At 28.4% G+C, this 13,442-nt stretch overlaps 2 protein-coding genes across 2 annotated transcripts; one reads left to right on the top strand and one right to left on the bottom strand.

Annotated features, from left to right (window-relative positions):
* Window positions 1–3,610: 3,610 nt before the first annotated feature.
* Window positions 3,611–5,105, top strand: LOC101489014 (FCS-Like Zinc finger 13). Its single transcript, XM_004507959.4, has 2 exons — window positions 3,611–4,531; window positions 4,642–5,105. Exons 1-2 carry the CDS (start codon window positions 3,936–3,938, stop codon window positions 4,799–4,801), a joined length of 756 nt encoding a protein of 251 aa, XP_004508016.1. The 5' UTR covers window positions 3,611–3,935; the 3' UTR covers window positions 4,802–5,105.
* Window positions 5,106–8,274: 3,169 nt separating this feature from the next.
* On the bottom strand, window positions 8,275–13,040 carry LOC101488674 (oligouridylate-binding protein 1-like). Its single transcript, XM_004507958.4, has 12 exons — window positions 12,670–13,040; window positions 12,219–12,280; window positions 11,592–11,694; window positions 11,287–11,363; window positions 11,149–11,210; window positions 10,967–11,054; window positions 10,725–10,800; window positions 10,587–10,617; window positions 9,966–10,085; window positions 9,419–9,504; window positions 9,086–9,259; window positions 8,275–8,821 (listed from the first exon to the last, which is right to left on the bottom strand). Exons 1-12 carry the CDS (start codon window positions 12,748–12,750, stop codon window positions 8,531–8,533), a joined length of 1,251 nt encoding a protein of 416 aa, XP_004508015.1. The 5' UTR covers window positions 12,751–13,040; the 3' UTR covers window positions 8,275–8,530.
* Window positions 13,041–13,442: the final 402 nt, after the last annotated feature.

The raw sequence follows: 13,442 nt of genomic DNA, 5'->3' as shown, positions 1-13,442 counted from the left end.
TATATATATATAATCAAAACTCGAGGCACAAGACTTTCACTTTAAAAGAAGCCACTAAAAAATCACATCAATTTCAATTTGCGGATTAGTTATTGTGAAAAGGTAGTACTATTGATGCGCAATTCCATGCATAATGTATTAATTTGTATATTTTGTATATTGATGCTTAAAAAAAGAAGTTATCGTCTTCTCTATTTTTCAAAAGAAATAGAATACATAGTTATTATATTTTTTTGTATATAAACTAAATAAATAAAAAATGTTTTATAAATATGTGTAAATATATATATAACATTATAATAATAAAATAAACAAAAATGATAAGAAATAAAGAGAAAACTAATTCAAATAACCACGAAATAAAATTTTAGTCAACTAGTGACATTAAAAAATACAATACTTTATAAATTGTGTTTTTTATAAATAATTAATGCATCTAATAATTTAAAAACAACTTATAACCCCCTTCTATTCTCTTTTTATATGTTTCTTGTAGAACAATTTTATTTATATTTATTTGTTATTTTAAAGTTTCAGATTTTGCTAATAATATTTTTAAGATTAAAATAAATAAAATCATAAACAATTGAGAATATAATAAAAGTAGATTAATTATTTCATTAAATTTTATATAATTTATTAATTTTTTGTAACGTAAATAATTTTAAAATGAGAACTTAAAAAAAAAGATTATTAAATGACCAAAGCTTTTTTTGTTGGAAAATTTTACAAAAATAGTTATATAATGTATCACAACAAAATTATTATTTGAGAGTTTTTCTTTCACCCCTCAATATTTTTTGAATTGTTCAATTGAGATATGTATTTTGATTAAAAAATACTTTATAATTAACCAAATTGAAAATATATTTAGGATGTTTTTTAGAATATAGAAGGGATAAAATAAGAAGCTATTAATCATTTTATGATATTTAACTATTTATTTATTATATATTTCATCTATTCACAATGGATGTGATTGTACATATGTTAAGAAATGCAATAATTAAATAAATAAAATAAGTAATTTTATTAGATTATTTATTTAAGTGATCATATAAATAATAATAATTGAAGAATAATATAAAAAATAATAACTAAAATAATATTAAATTTTACAAATAGTATTATTTTGAAATAGCTTATTTTTGTTAAAGCGATAATCATTATACATTGTGATAACTTTTTTAGTAATAGACAAACTATTGGAAATATAACTTTAAAATATTCGAGTATAGAATAGATGAGGGATATAAATGTAACTTGGTAATGAGAAGGATCATGTTCCGAGTGGGCCCGACCAGATCGCTTTCACCTCAAAATCAGTGGGCTCCGTGACGTGGTTCCAGTAATCATTGTCCCATTAGGCTGTACACGTGTCCTCATCCAACGGTCCAAACGTTATGGAATTCTCATCAATGAGAGACAATGACCCTCAAGTGTCATGTCATCTACCTTATTTTTAATGAAAAATCTTCTTGCATATTTGAGATAACACAACAAAATAAAGCCTATAGTTAGTAGTATTAATTATTTTAAAAAATAGATCGTAAAAAATATAAATTATAAATGAAACAGTTTAAACAAATGGCATAAAAATAAAAGTAAAACATTATACCAAACCTTAAAATCCTTTTATTTATATGTATGACTATTTTTTATAAAATCAATTATTTAATTAAATATAGAAAGGTGTATTTAAAAAAAATAGTTTAAAAGAAGAGTAAAATTAGAAGAAAGAAGTTACACAGAAATTTTATATCCTCTTTATATAGATGTATATATAAAGGTAGTGTGATTGAGAATTGTAGTTGAAAATTATTTATTTTTTCTAAGTTCGATTAATGTACTTCTTCCTTTTGTTTTTAATAATTATTTTGTATTTTGAAGTTGTAAAAGTAATTTATTACTATTGAATTAGCACCCAAACACCTTTATTTTGGGGTGGCTGAAGTCTTATATTCTATTTCTGATTTTGATAGAAATGAATATATTACTGGTAAAAAATTACAACAATGAATAATATTAGCGTGCAAACAAACACTTACAAAATTGTTTGTCCACTTTTATCAATAACAATAATAAAAGATAAAAAAAAAACGTTATACTTTTCTTAAAAGAAACTAATTATATAACTAGTAGAGAAAGATTAAATCGTAGATAAATAATTTAAATAAAAGATAAAATTGGAATAAAACATGTTACACCAAAACTTAGTATTATTTTGTATAAATATAGATGAATTTGAAAATTTTAATTATTTAATTAACCACAGAATAATAAAATTATAAATAAACTTGTCAAAAAAAATTTAAAACTATAAATAAAATAGTTTCAATAAATAAATAAAAATTAAAAGGAGAAAAGGAGAAAAGTCAAACCAAAACTTGATATTCCTATTGATATAATATAGATAACAATTTGATAAAAAAAAAAAAAAAATAGACACTTCCTCTGTTCCTAATTACATACCTCCTCTTATAACAAAGGACGAAAGGAGTGTAAAACAATTATTACTAGTTTATTCAGAACAAACCAAAAATAATGTTTTTTCTTCAAAATCAAACGTATTCACAAAATATATTGTGAGTAGTACCATGGACCAGTAACGGTCAATACAATGTTTCAACTAACAAACCTCTCTGTAATTGTAGCATGAAAAAGGAATCAAAAAACAATAATCCTGTGAACTCACCCATAACCTATGCACATCAATACCACTGATTTAATTTACATTTAAGCCAAAACCACACCAAATACTTTTGTCAAATGATTATAATGGTTAATATTGTCAATAGTTGTTAACCTTCATTCCTTAATTCTCTCACTCTGACCACCAAATGAAACTTATATCTACAAACTATACCAAATAATTAATTTTTCCTATTTAAAATAACATTATTTATTGCTCTCCATAGTGACCATACCGCAACCAACTATATGCATTAAAGTTTATCCCTCTTTGCCCTCTCTCCATGAGCCAATTAAACTAGCAAATTTAAATGCATGGTTCATAAGTTTATTAGCTAAAGCTGCACTAATGCCCAAACCACTTGAATAAAACTTGCCATACCCGAGTAAAACATGGACACTCAAATATATGTGTTGTACTGATTATATATCAGATTAATATATGATATAATTAATTAAATATGATACATTAAATATTACTAGCACGATTATGAGCATTGCTATATTTTTACTATTATATATAAAATTATATGATATACTATAATTAAATAATACTATATTTTAGATTATAAAATATTTTAGACTATAAAATATAACTATATTCGTTTTTTTATCGTATAAAATTTAGTATTAGGGGATAGTTTTACTCTAAAACATTAAAATAGGCAAGACTTTTGAGTTGAAAGAAGATATAAATTATAAAGCGACATCGACATTTTCTAGGTATTTTTTGACCACAAAATCACATAGCCTTATATATTTAAGTAATGTTTATATTGTATATAGGGGTATCTCAATAATTGAAAATGCCAAAAAATTTATCAAGAATCTGGCCCACTGACAAGCGACCTTGATATATTATTATCATTATACATTATTATTATTATATTAAGGCAAAGGTTATCACAAGAAAGGAATCACTTTAAGCTGTAAGCAAATCAAATCGAGATATTATTATCACACCACTTGTTTCAATTAAAGAATGAAAAAGATACAAATAAATATTAATTGTTGGGTATTTCTCTAGCAACCATCATTCATAAAATTCCAAACAAACCATGGGTTTAGCCCAACTACTCCATGAAATTATTATTAAGACCCCTAACATAGCTTTATAGTTTGGTCTTATAAAAACACCCACATACACTTCACCTTTCTATTCTTCCATTCATTCCACACTTCAACACACAAAACACAAAAACCAATCTTTTCTATTTTTCTTCGTATCTTCTATCTCTCCGATCATGTTGAGGAAGAGACCCTCTCCAATGATCGGAAAAATATCAGAATTATTGGTATCCGGTGGCCGGATTATGGACACCACCGGAAGCCCAAGAGGCCCATTAGACACAAAGATGCAATCACCAAGGGGCCTAAAAAACTATCATGACCTTGGTGGTGTTGGTCTCAAAATTGTGGTAGCTCTTGATAATAATAAATCATGTGAAGTAGGGCGTGAAATTTTGCCCAAACATGCTGTTTGTACCTCGAATTTGAATCGATCAAGACCAATCCAAGTTCAATCCGTGAAAAACCCAAATGGATTTCACAAGGATTATTCAAGTTTGAATGAAATTGACATGGGAAGCTTAGAAGAATACACCTATGTTACATGTCACGTGCCTAATAAAACCTTTACTAAGGTTTATTACGATGGTGGTGAAGGTGATGTTCGAATCCAACATGATTATAACTTTAACAACAACGTTGGTGTTCTAAGAAGATCCTCACAGCCACAAATTTTAATTGAGCCCGAACCATTATTTCCTACATCAAATTTTCTTAAATCATGTCACTTATGTGGAAAGGAACTCCAAGGCAAAGATATATACATGTACAGGTATTAATTAGTATGATTAATATTAACCAAAATTATTTTTTTGTTTTATCATTTATCTTTTGACTTAAATTTATGTGATGTGAAATTAATTTATTTTGTGTGGTGTGCAGAGGAGAGAAAGGATTTTGTAGTACAGAGTGTCGTTCAAATCAAATAATGATGGATGAACGAAAAGAGAGGTGTGGCTCAGAAGCTTCAAGGTCTGGAGAATTGTCAAGTTCACCTTATACAATGGATCAAATATTTTCAACTGGAATTCTTGCAATTTAATTATTCTGGCTGAGGAAAACAATAAATTAATCCAAAGATTGATACTCTAAGTACATTATTTATTATTATGGGTGGTATACTATAATTGTTAACTATCTCGAATATATTATGAGAATTAAGATAGCTAGCTACCAAAACGAAATTTTTGATGAGAAAATAATATGTATGATGTTAGTATTTTCCTTTTGCCAAGGCCACGAATGAAATTAATTATGAAATCCAAATCTCAATTGCATAGATTGAATTGGTTCTGTTTATGAATTCTGTCTCAAACATAAATTAATTCATACTGTTTCCGAGTTCATTTTCTTTCCTTAAACTTGGTCTAGTATCTTATCTAACATTATTTTTCATTTGGTTTCTAAATAAGATTAATACTTTCCAAATTAAGTTATTGAGTATGATTGTCACAATATGTGTAGTATACTGTATGTGTGTGTATATATATATATATCTTCCCCCTTCCTCAGTTGGAAATATAACACGCTAGCTAAAATATTTAAAATTCCGCAAAAAATTGAGTAACCTATTTTAAAATTTATATTGTTTGTTTTGTTCTTAACTCTACGAGAACATATACTTCACTATCATTCTACGTTAATTAACTCTACTATATTTAATCACAGGCAAATGATTGAATTAAAAATAAAGAGTTTAATATGTGTATTATATATATATATATACATATATAGAAAATAAATTTACATGGTCAACAATGCAACTATATATAATTGGTTTAAATTTAGATATAATTTATGTTAAAAGAATTGATTGCAAAAAAGAAATACTCCGTCTCTGTTCCTTTCTGCTTGCCGTTTTGTAGAAAAAAAAATTCATAACTTGTTGTTTTTAATTTTAAAGTATCACCTATTATGGTTTTCTTAACAATATTGTTAACTACGCTATTCGGTGATAGTTATAAATAAAAATAACTATTTTTATGTGTATTAAAAAATATAATTAAATATATTTAATTTTTTATATTTAAAACATATATTAAATTTATTAAATTATTTATTTTTAATATCAAATATTTAATAATATATCAACATTAAATATTTTGAAATAAATGAATGGTATATTAGAAATCATAATATTAAATAATTCAAAAATAATTATTTTTTGTTTATAATAGTAACCAAAATTAAAATATTTTTTTATAATAATAGTGATTGAAAGGAGTATTTAATTTAAAAAGAGAAATAAGTGGAATGAAAGCATTAATTATTAAGGACGTTAAAGAAGAAGAAAAATACTTTCATTACAAATAACAAAACTATTAGCTGTCTTGATATGTGAAAATAACCTTAAAACGACGACTAACAATAAATTGATAGAATATTAAAATATTTTCTTTGCTTCAAAATACTTTATCCATCAAACGATGAATGACTCATTTATACAAAAAAATATTCTAAAATGATTGGCTCAATCAATTTTTATTATAATATTAATTAATTTTTCAAATTGCATCCTCTCATTAATACTAGATATGTATAATAATTTTACAAAACGGTCTTCATTATCTATTCACTATTATCAATTGTCATACATTTTTATATGAGATACAATAATTTTAGAGTGATTTTTTTAAAAAAAAACTTTAGTGATGCACCATATAGTATTTTATTGAAAACATAAAATAATATTTATTTTAGAACAAATTTCTTTGTTAAAACGAAACTTATTTTCGAATGGATGGAATAATTTATTTGTGAGTTTTAATGATACTAGTTTATTAGTTTATAAGTGTATCTCACATCTAAAATTCAATTTGCTTACATAAAATTAGAAATAATCAGTTTTAACTCTCAAAAATGGATTTTATTAGATGCTTTCAAAGACAAACACCTTTATATTTTTATATATATAAACGACAATTACTTTAGCAATTTGATTTTTTTTTTTATATAACATATTTTAAAATCTCTTTTTGTATAAAAGATTTAAAAATCTAAGTGATATTCAAACAGACTATTAAATCATTTTTTATATATATTAAATTAATTTTTTTATAGATACTATAAAGATGAAATTGAAAATAAAGATGAATTAAAAATATCACTCTCATTTTCTCAAGTCTCCTCACTTAGGCCTTTGTTTTCTTGTGCATTGCTTTCATTGTAGCCCCTACATGTTGCATAAGTCATGTAAGATGACAAAAGGAGATGAGGACTGGAGGGAGGTGAAAGTGGGGGTAAATCACATATTGGAGCTCTATTGAGACACTTTTTTTATTTATTTATCAAAGTGATTTAGGTGAGGAGATTGTGTCTAATTTTAGGGTTTATTAAGTATTTACAACATAGATCGAATCTACAAATCTACAAACTAATATTTCTTTTGTGTTGTTGTTGCTAAAAACTGATATTTGTTGTTTTACCACTAAATCAAACCATTTATAGTTTTGTATTGGAGCTTTATTTGAAGACAAGAAGAAATTGTCTCATAAATGTATGTTATTTCGTCGTTGAAGTGGATGCCATTTAGTGGGGACCATAGGATGGAACATGTTAAAAATAAAAGCATCACAATTGTGATTATGATATGACAAGGGAATCCAACTATCATTGTGGCCGTCCCATTCCACTAAGAAGAAAATAAAATCATCAAACAAGTTATGGTCTTAAAGAAAATCATGTTATGGTTCCCAGCTACTGTATGTCTTGGAACCTCTTTTATTATTCGATGGCATATGCCCCACTACCAAATTGAATTTCAGCTCCCAATTCTTTTTCCCTAAAAGTGAACATCATTGTGCACCCTGGTCCTCAAGAGACTAGAGAGGAAACTGTTTTATTGATATCAGTAGATATGTTACTTTTATAAGCTCTTGCTTTTCTCATAAGCTATGGAAGCATTCTTGATATAACTGAATTTCAATTTAAGTGATTATTCGGCCACATGATGATTTTATGTGCATAGTTTATGAGAAAAACAAGTAAAAGATATTATTCTTCCGCACAAAAAGACACAATCTGTACTACATATTAAATTTGCATAAAAAGGAAATTTATGGTCCTTAAACCCACGGATGTCAATTCTTCGTATGGTGAAATTTAATATTCATATTAAATTCATTCTCATGGATGAAATACATTTTTTTTTCTATAGATTCTACAAACAGTGAGTGTAAACTGTTTTACATTATCAATAAATTACAACAATAAAATATATATATATATATATATATATATATATATATATATATACTTTATAGAATAATTAAAATCAAACATTTACACTTATAATTGATTAAGGATACTTATATTTTATGTGACTATATTAACAATAAATTATAGATCACAGAAAACAAGTTTAACAAATAAATTATAATATAGTAAAAAATACAATAAATTATAAAGTGAACAATTATAAGCTTTGCCGATTTTTACAATTAGTAAAACAATATTCAATTTTCGGATAAACAGTAATAATAAATTTAATATTGAGCAATCTTCCCCGGTAGAAAATAGTAAAAACAGCATCCATATACAGCTAACAAATTGTTGAAGTAATACAAATGTGTAGAGCATAAACAAAGAAATAAAAAGAAACCCCAAAAGTTACAAAAGGAAAAGATTGAGAAGGATAAAAAGAGAAATGCACACCATAGGGAGGATGAGGGAAGAAATTAACAAACAGTATCGTAAGACCATTCTAGTGGCTCAACAGACATTCATAATAAATAAAAACATCTCCTTTGTTTGTCAGAGAGGGTTGGATATTTTACTGATAATACATTAGGTGCTGGGTGGTGGCAACATTAGGAAATCCTGCACCATACCCAGCCCCAAGAGCACCCATTCCCATGGCTGCCGCCTGCTTTAGAGCAGCATGGTGACCCTGCTGTTGCAGAAGGGCAGCATGTGCACCATTCATTTTGCTCAAAGCCATCTGGCGTTCATACGCTGCAAGGCCGGCAAATGAAAACCCTGACACTGGTACATGCGAAGAAGTTGGTGGGGGAAGAGGAGTAGAGGCTGTTCCGGGAGGAGTAGGCTTGCTACCCCATGAACACTGCAAAAATATCAATTAACAAGATCAGATAACAGATACAAGATTTTTGTAGAGCTGGAGTTTTATGAAGCTTATTTATTATATGGTCAAGGATATGATGTAAGATCTTTGACAATAAGGGGTTCTGATAGAGAAAAAAGATATGCCTCTAAACATAAAACCATAAATGATAGGCAGATAGATATAATGTCAGGACACATTAAATATATATACAATAATAAAAGAATAATCAACAGATAAATAGCCTTCCAGTCAGCCATTTACCTTGATAGGTTTGCCAAACAGAAAACGAGCATTGCCCATCTGTATAGCAAGAGCTGCTTCACCATGAGTACTGTATCTCACAAACCCAAAACCTTTGTCTCGTTGCACCCTAACATCTTCAATAGTTCCAACACCGAGGGTATGAAAATGTTGATGGAGATCAACAGAAGTAACCTGCAAATTAACAATCCATGAGAACAAACTGAATTTACAGGGCTCGGCTATACATAGACAGAAAAAGCACTCCCACTGCTCTAAAAATAAAAGAACTCCCCAGATAGATATGAAGGACTAGTAAGGAGAAAACTGTTGGAAAACAATATTAATACTTGCCTCTGGTGCAAGATTGCCAACATAAACAGTGGTATATTGAGGATTCTTCTCAGGACCATCATCAATGGTTATTTCCTGCCCTTCTTCTACAAAAATTAAAAACCAACCGTAAAGATCATTTACCAAGAAAAACAACAACCAGACCACTATGATCAATCGATGGAAAAATATCTATAGATGCACAAGAACTACTTTTTTAATTGTCAAGCATGATGTAGATATAAAACAAAAACCAAACTATTATAATAGCACTCAACAGCTTTAAAGCTAATATTTTGATGATCCATGTCAAAAATCATTTGAAGCCAACTGTCATGTTTGGTAAAAAAAGACTTCAAATTTACTTTTAATTGGAATACTTTACAAAACAATGTTTAGGTAACTATTTCAATCAGAAATTATTGTAGACTTTAGAGGTGCTCTAAAAAAATAGGCAATGACAACTAGAATCCATTGACCTCTAAAGCCAACTACACACCACAAAAATAAAGAAAAAAATGAAGAGCCCCCTATAAGAAATTTTAGTATGACAAACCCGTCATCTCACCTGACGTTCCACTAGTTAACTCCAGAACACTTTTGGAATCTGAACCTTGGTTTTCATCGTTGGTATTAGCTCCTTTGGTGGCCCAATTACAACGAATTTGTCTACTTCCGAGCCATTTACCTGAAGTGCAGGGAAAAACATTACATTAAAAATTTCAGACACAATTGAAGCACTAAATGTAATTAACTAAAAATTCTGAAAATCATAATTCAATGAACCAAACATCCAATAAGAAATTTAGAATTATCACTAATTCAGTGCTATTAGTGAAGGGACTTGAATACCAAATAATCAATCAAAATGTTTATTTCATCCTTCAGCATAGAAAACACCACAGTTAGGTTCCCACCATCAGATACCCCTAGAATTTATTTTAAACATGGAACTGCGACATGTATATTAATTAATCTTCAAATTTAAAGAAATTCCAACTAAAAAAATAAGTCTAAACAGAGCTTGCTGCAAGATATGGATTTGAATGTTTTAAACAATTTTATATCTTAAAAGTTGAAACAATATAAATGACATGGTATCAACTACTATAGACACAGTTCACTTCATACTTCACTTCAACTATGTTGAAAATGAAAAACTACCATTTACATGATAAAAATATCTTACCAGTTAAATCGTTTATGGCACTTTGGGCATCCTGATAAATAACATACAAAACAAAGTTAACCTACCGTTAGCATGGAAAACACACTGAAGTAACCAAAGACAAAAGGATAACAAATGTAAAAAGGGAAGAATTCATGCCTGCTGATTTCGAAAAGAAACAAATCCAAAACCCCTGGATCGGCCTGTCTTTTGATCCCACATTACCCTTGCATCTCTGGAACCAACATCCCATAAGTGTCACGATAATAATGAAAATGAACTGATTTCAGACACAAATTCAAGTGTATGTACTTTCAAGTTCTAACAAAATATCCTCTTAGTAAACCAGGATGACAAATAGAAAAATGAAAAGAAAAATATTAAGGGAATATAAAACTTACGAACAACTCGAATACACAGAGAAGCAAGCGTACAGAGTTGCATCTGTAACCTCGGGGCTAAGGTCGCCAACAAAAATATGAAAGTGGCCTAAATCCAAATGACGAAAAAACATAGATTTGTATTCCACAGAATAAGGCAGATAAAATTATCTCCGAAACTACATTGTCAGAATAATTATAACCTGATGTGTCTTCTCTCTGGCCGCGAGCATAAGCCCAGTTAACTTTGATAGACTGTCCAAAACTACAGACAATGCGTTAAAATAATAAACTACAAAAAATTGTACCATTATTAACCAGTTAACTAACATTACACATACATATTCCTCCCATTGAGAGTTACAATAGCAATTGCAGCTGAACTGCGATCAAAGTAGTCCACGAAGCCATATGATGACTGCAAATGCCAATATAAAGCAGATCATTGTGATTGAAAAGACAAGGAAAAAAAATACATCACACGAAAAAAAACATATATGATCAATTGTTGAGCCAAATATTTTTTGGTCAATAAATAACTTGTTCTTATAACAGCTAATATAAATCACGAACTTTGTAACCTTTATGAATCCTTCATTTTATTTTCTGTTGGATGAAACAATTATCAACAAACTACAAAGCTGACCTTCTCTTTCCGAATAAGCTTGCACCCTTCAAGGGCGCCAGCACTTGAAAAAAGCTCTTGAAGAAGGGGTTCTGTAACCTGAGGATGAATGTTGCCGACATAACTGCATTTCCTCAAAAAAGATTAGATATACAAAACGCAAAATATAAAGCAAAGAAAAACTTAATAAGTCTGCGGAAAAAAGGAAATTGAATCCACCGACTACAAAATAGTAGAAACCAATAGAAAAGAAAAACTAGAGAACAGTTTATGCTAAAGATCATCTTAAAGACAATGAAGTCAACAAGTCATTAAGGCTGCTAAACTGGAAAAAATGACTACATATACAAGTAAAACTTAGGTGAGAGGACCAGTATACTGTTCTTACATATACAGTTTTTGAAGGAGTGACTACATATACAAGTTAAACTTAGGTGAGTCAAGAAGCAGTTTTTTTCTCACTCCTTCAAAAAATTTATGCCGGTTTTACTCTAGTTATAGTGAGAAATAGTAAGAAAAAAGCCTAAAGCATTGTACCAGAGTTTTATCCTAGTTTTATCCTAATCCTTAAAATAAACAAAGAAGGGTCGAAGAAATTTATAAAAAAGAAACAAAATAAAAAAAAATAAAGTTTCTATCAACACTCACACACTGCGGCAAGTACTCGAATCAAAGCCAGGAGGCAGATTTCCACTCAAGATAGGCTCTATCTGCAAAATAAAAATGTAAAAAAACAAAAAAAAGGAAAAAAAAATTCCTAAAAGCAAAATTATATACTCTCCTCCCTACTATTCTAATCAAACGAAACGCAAATACCCAATAACAAAAAAAAACACCTAAGGTTTAAACTCAAAAGCAAACACCATTCGTGCAGTTAAGATTTTAGTTTCTCCAACGTAGACAAAAAATCCAAATTGCAGAGCAATTTACACATATGTTGATCAATTAGCGAGTAATTGAAGTGCAAAGAATAATCCTTAAAATAATTGGACATAGATTTTAAGGAAATGAAGCAGAAAAGACGAAGAATAAGTACTGTGAAAGGAAAATAGCGATAAATAGTAGAAAATAATGAATGGAAGCAAGTGAAAAGAGGAACCTGTGGAGGAGTAATAAGAGCTGGGTGATGGTAGAGAGAATGCTGCATCATGGGATTTTGCCTTAATTTAAGTGGCTGCATCTTCAATTCTAGGGTTAGGGTTTTAGCACAGGTAAGAAGAAATGGGTGTGCAAGCAAAGGAAAACTCAAAAGTGAAATACAAGAGAAAAGAAAAGCAAAGGAAAAATAATAGAAAAAGAAAAACCCTCGAAAGAGAGGGTGTGGAATAAAGGACAAACAATGGAAAAACGAAGAAGATGATACTGGATTGTTACGAGGGGAGGACCGTTTCAGTCAGATTTTTTTCCCTTTAAAAACCTCCAAGTTTTTTCGGAACCACAAACCTCCAAGTTACTCTACAGAAGCTCTTCAAATAAAGTAATATTATTCTCAAATATATTTTATTATTATTATTATTAATTTTAATTTTTAATTAAATTAAATGGTAAACCATCTCAATATTTGACAAAGTAATATGTTGTCGTTTTAACATTTTAATTCACTCAACCAAAATCCAAAATTAACTTATTCAATTTAATCTCTATTATAAACTATATCTTTATTTTATTTTAATCTTTTAATTTTCTGTTCAATCAAAATAAATAAAATCAGGATAAAAATTATTTTAACTAAAATCAATAAACTACTAAAATTAATAAATTTTTACAATAATAAGATTTGTATAATTAATCGCATTTTGATACGATGAATATTAACCTAAACTTTTAAGGGCTAATAGTTATTTAGGTGTGGGACCATAAATAGACTTTGCT

This window comes from Cicer arietinum, chromosome 7 (assembly GCF_000331145.2).
Source record: "Cicer arietinum cultivar CDC Frontier isolate Library 1 chromosome 7, Cicar.CDCFrontier_v2.0, whole genome shotgun sequence".
Taxonomy (NCBI): Eukaryota; Viridiplantae; Streptophyta; class Magnoliopsida; order Fabales; family Fabaceae; genus Cicer; species Cicer arietinum.
This window is presented reverse-complemented; position numbering and strand designations above follow the sequence as displayed.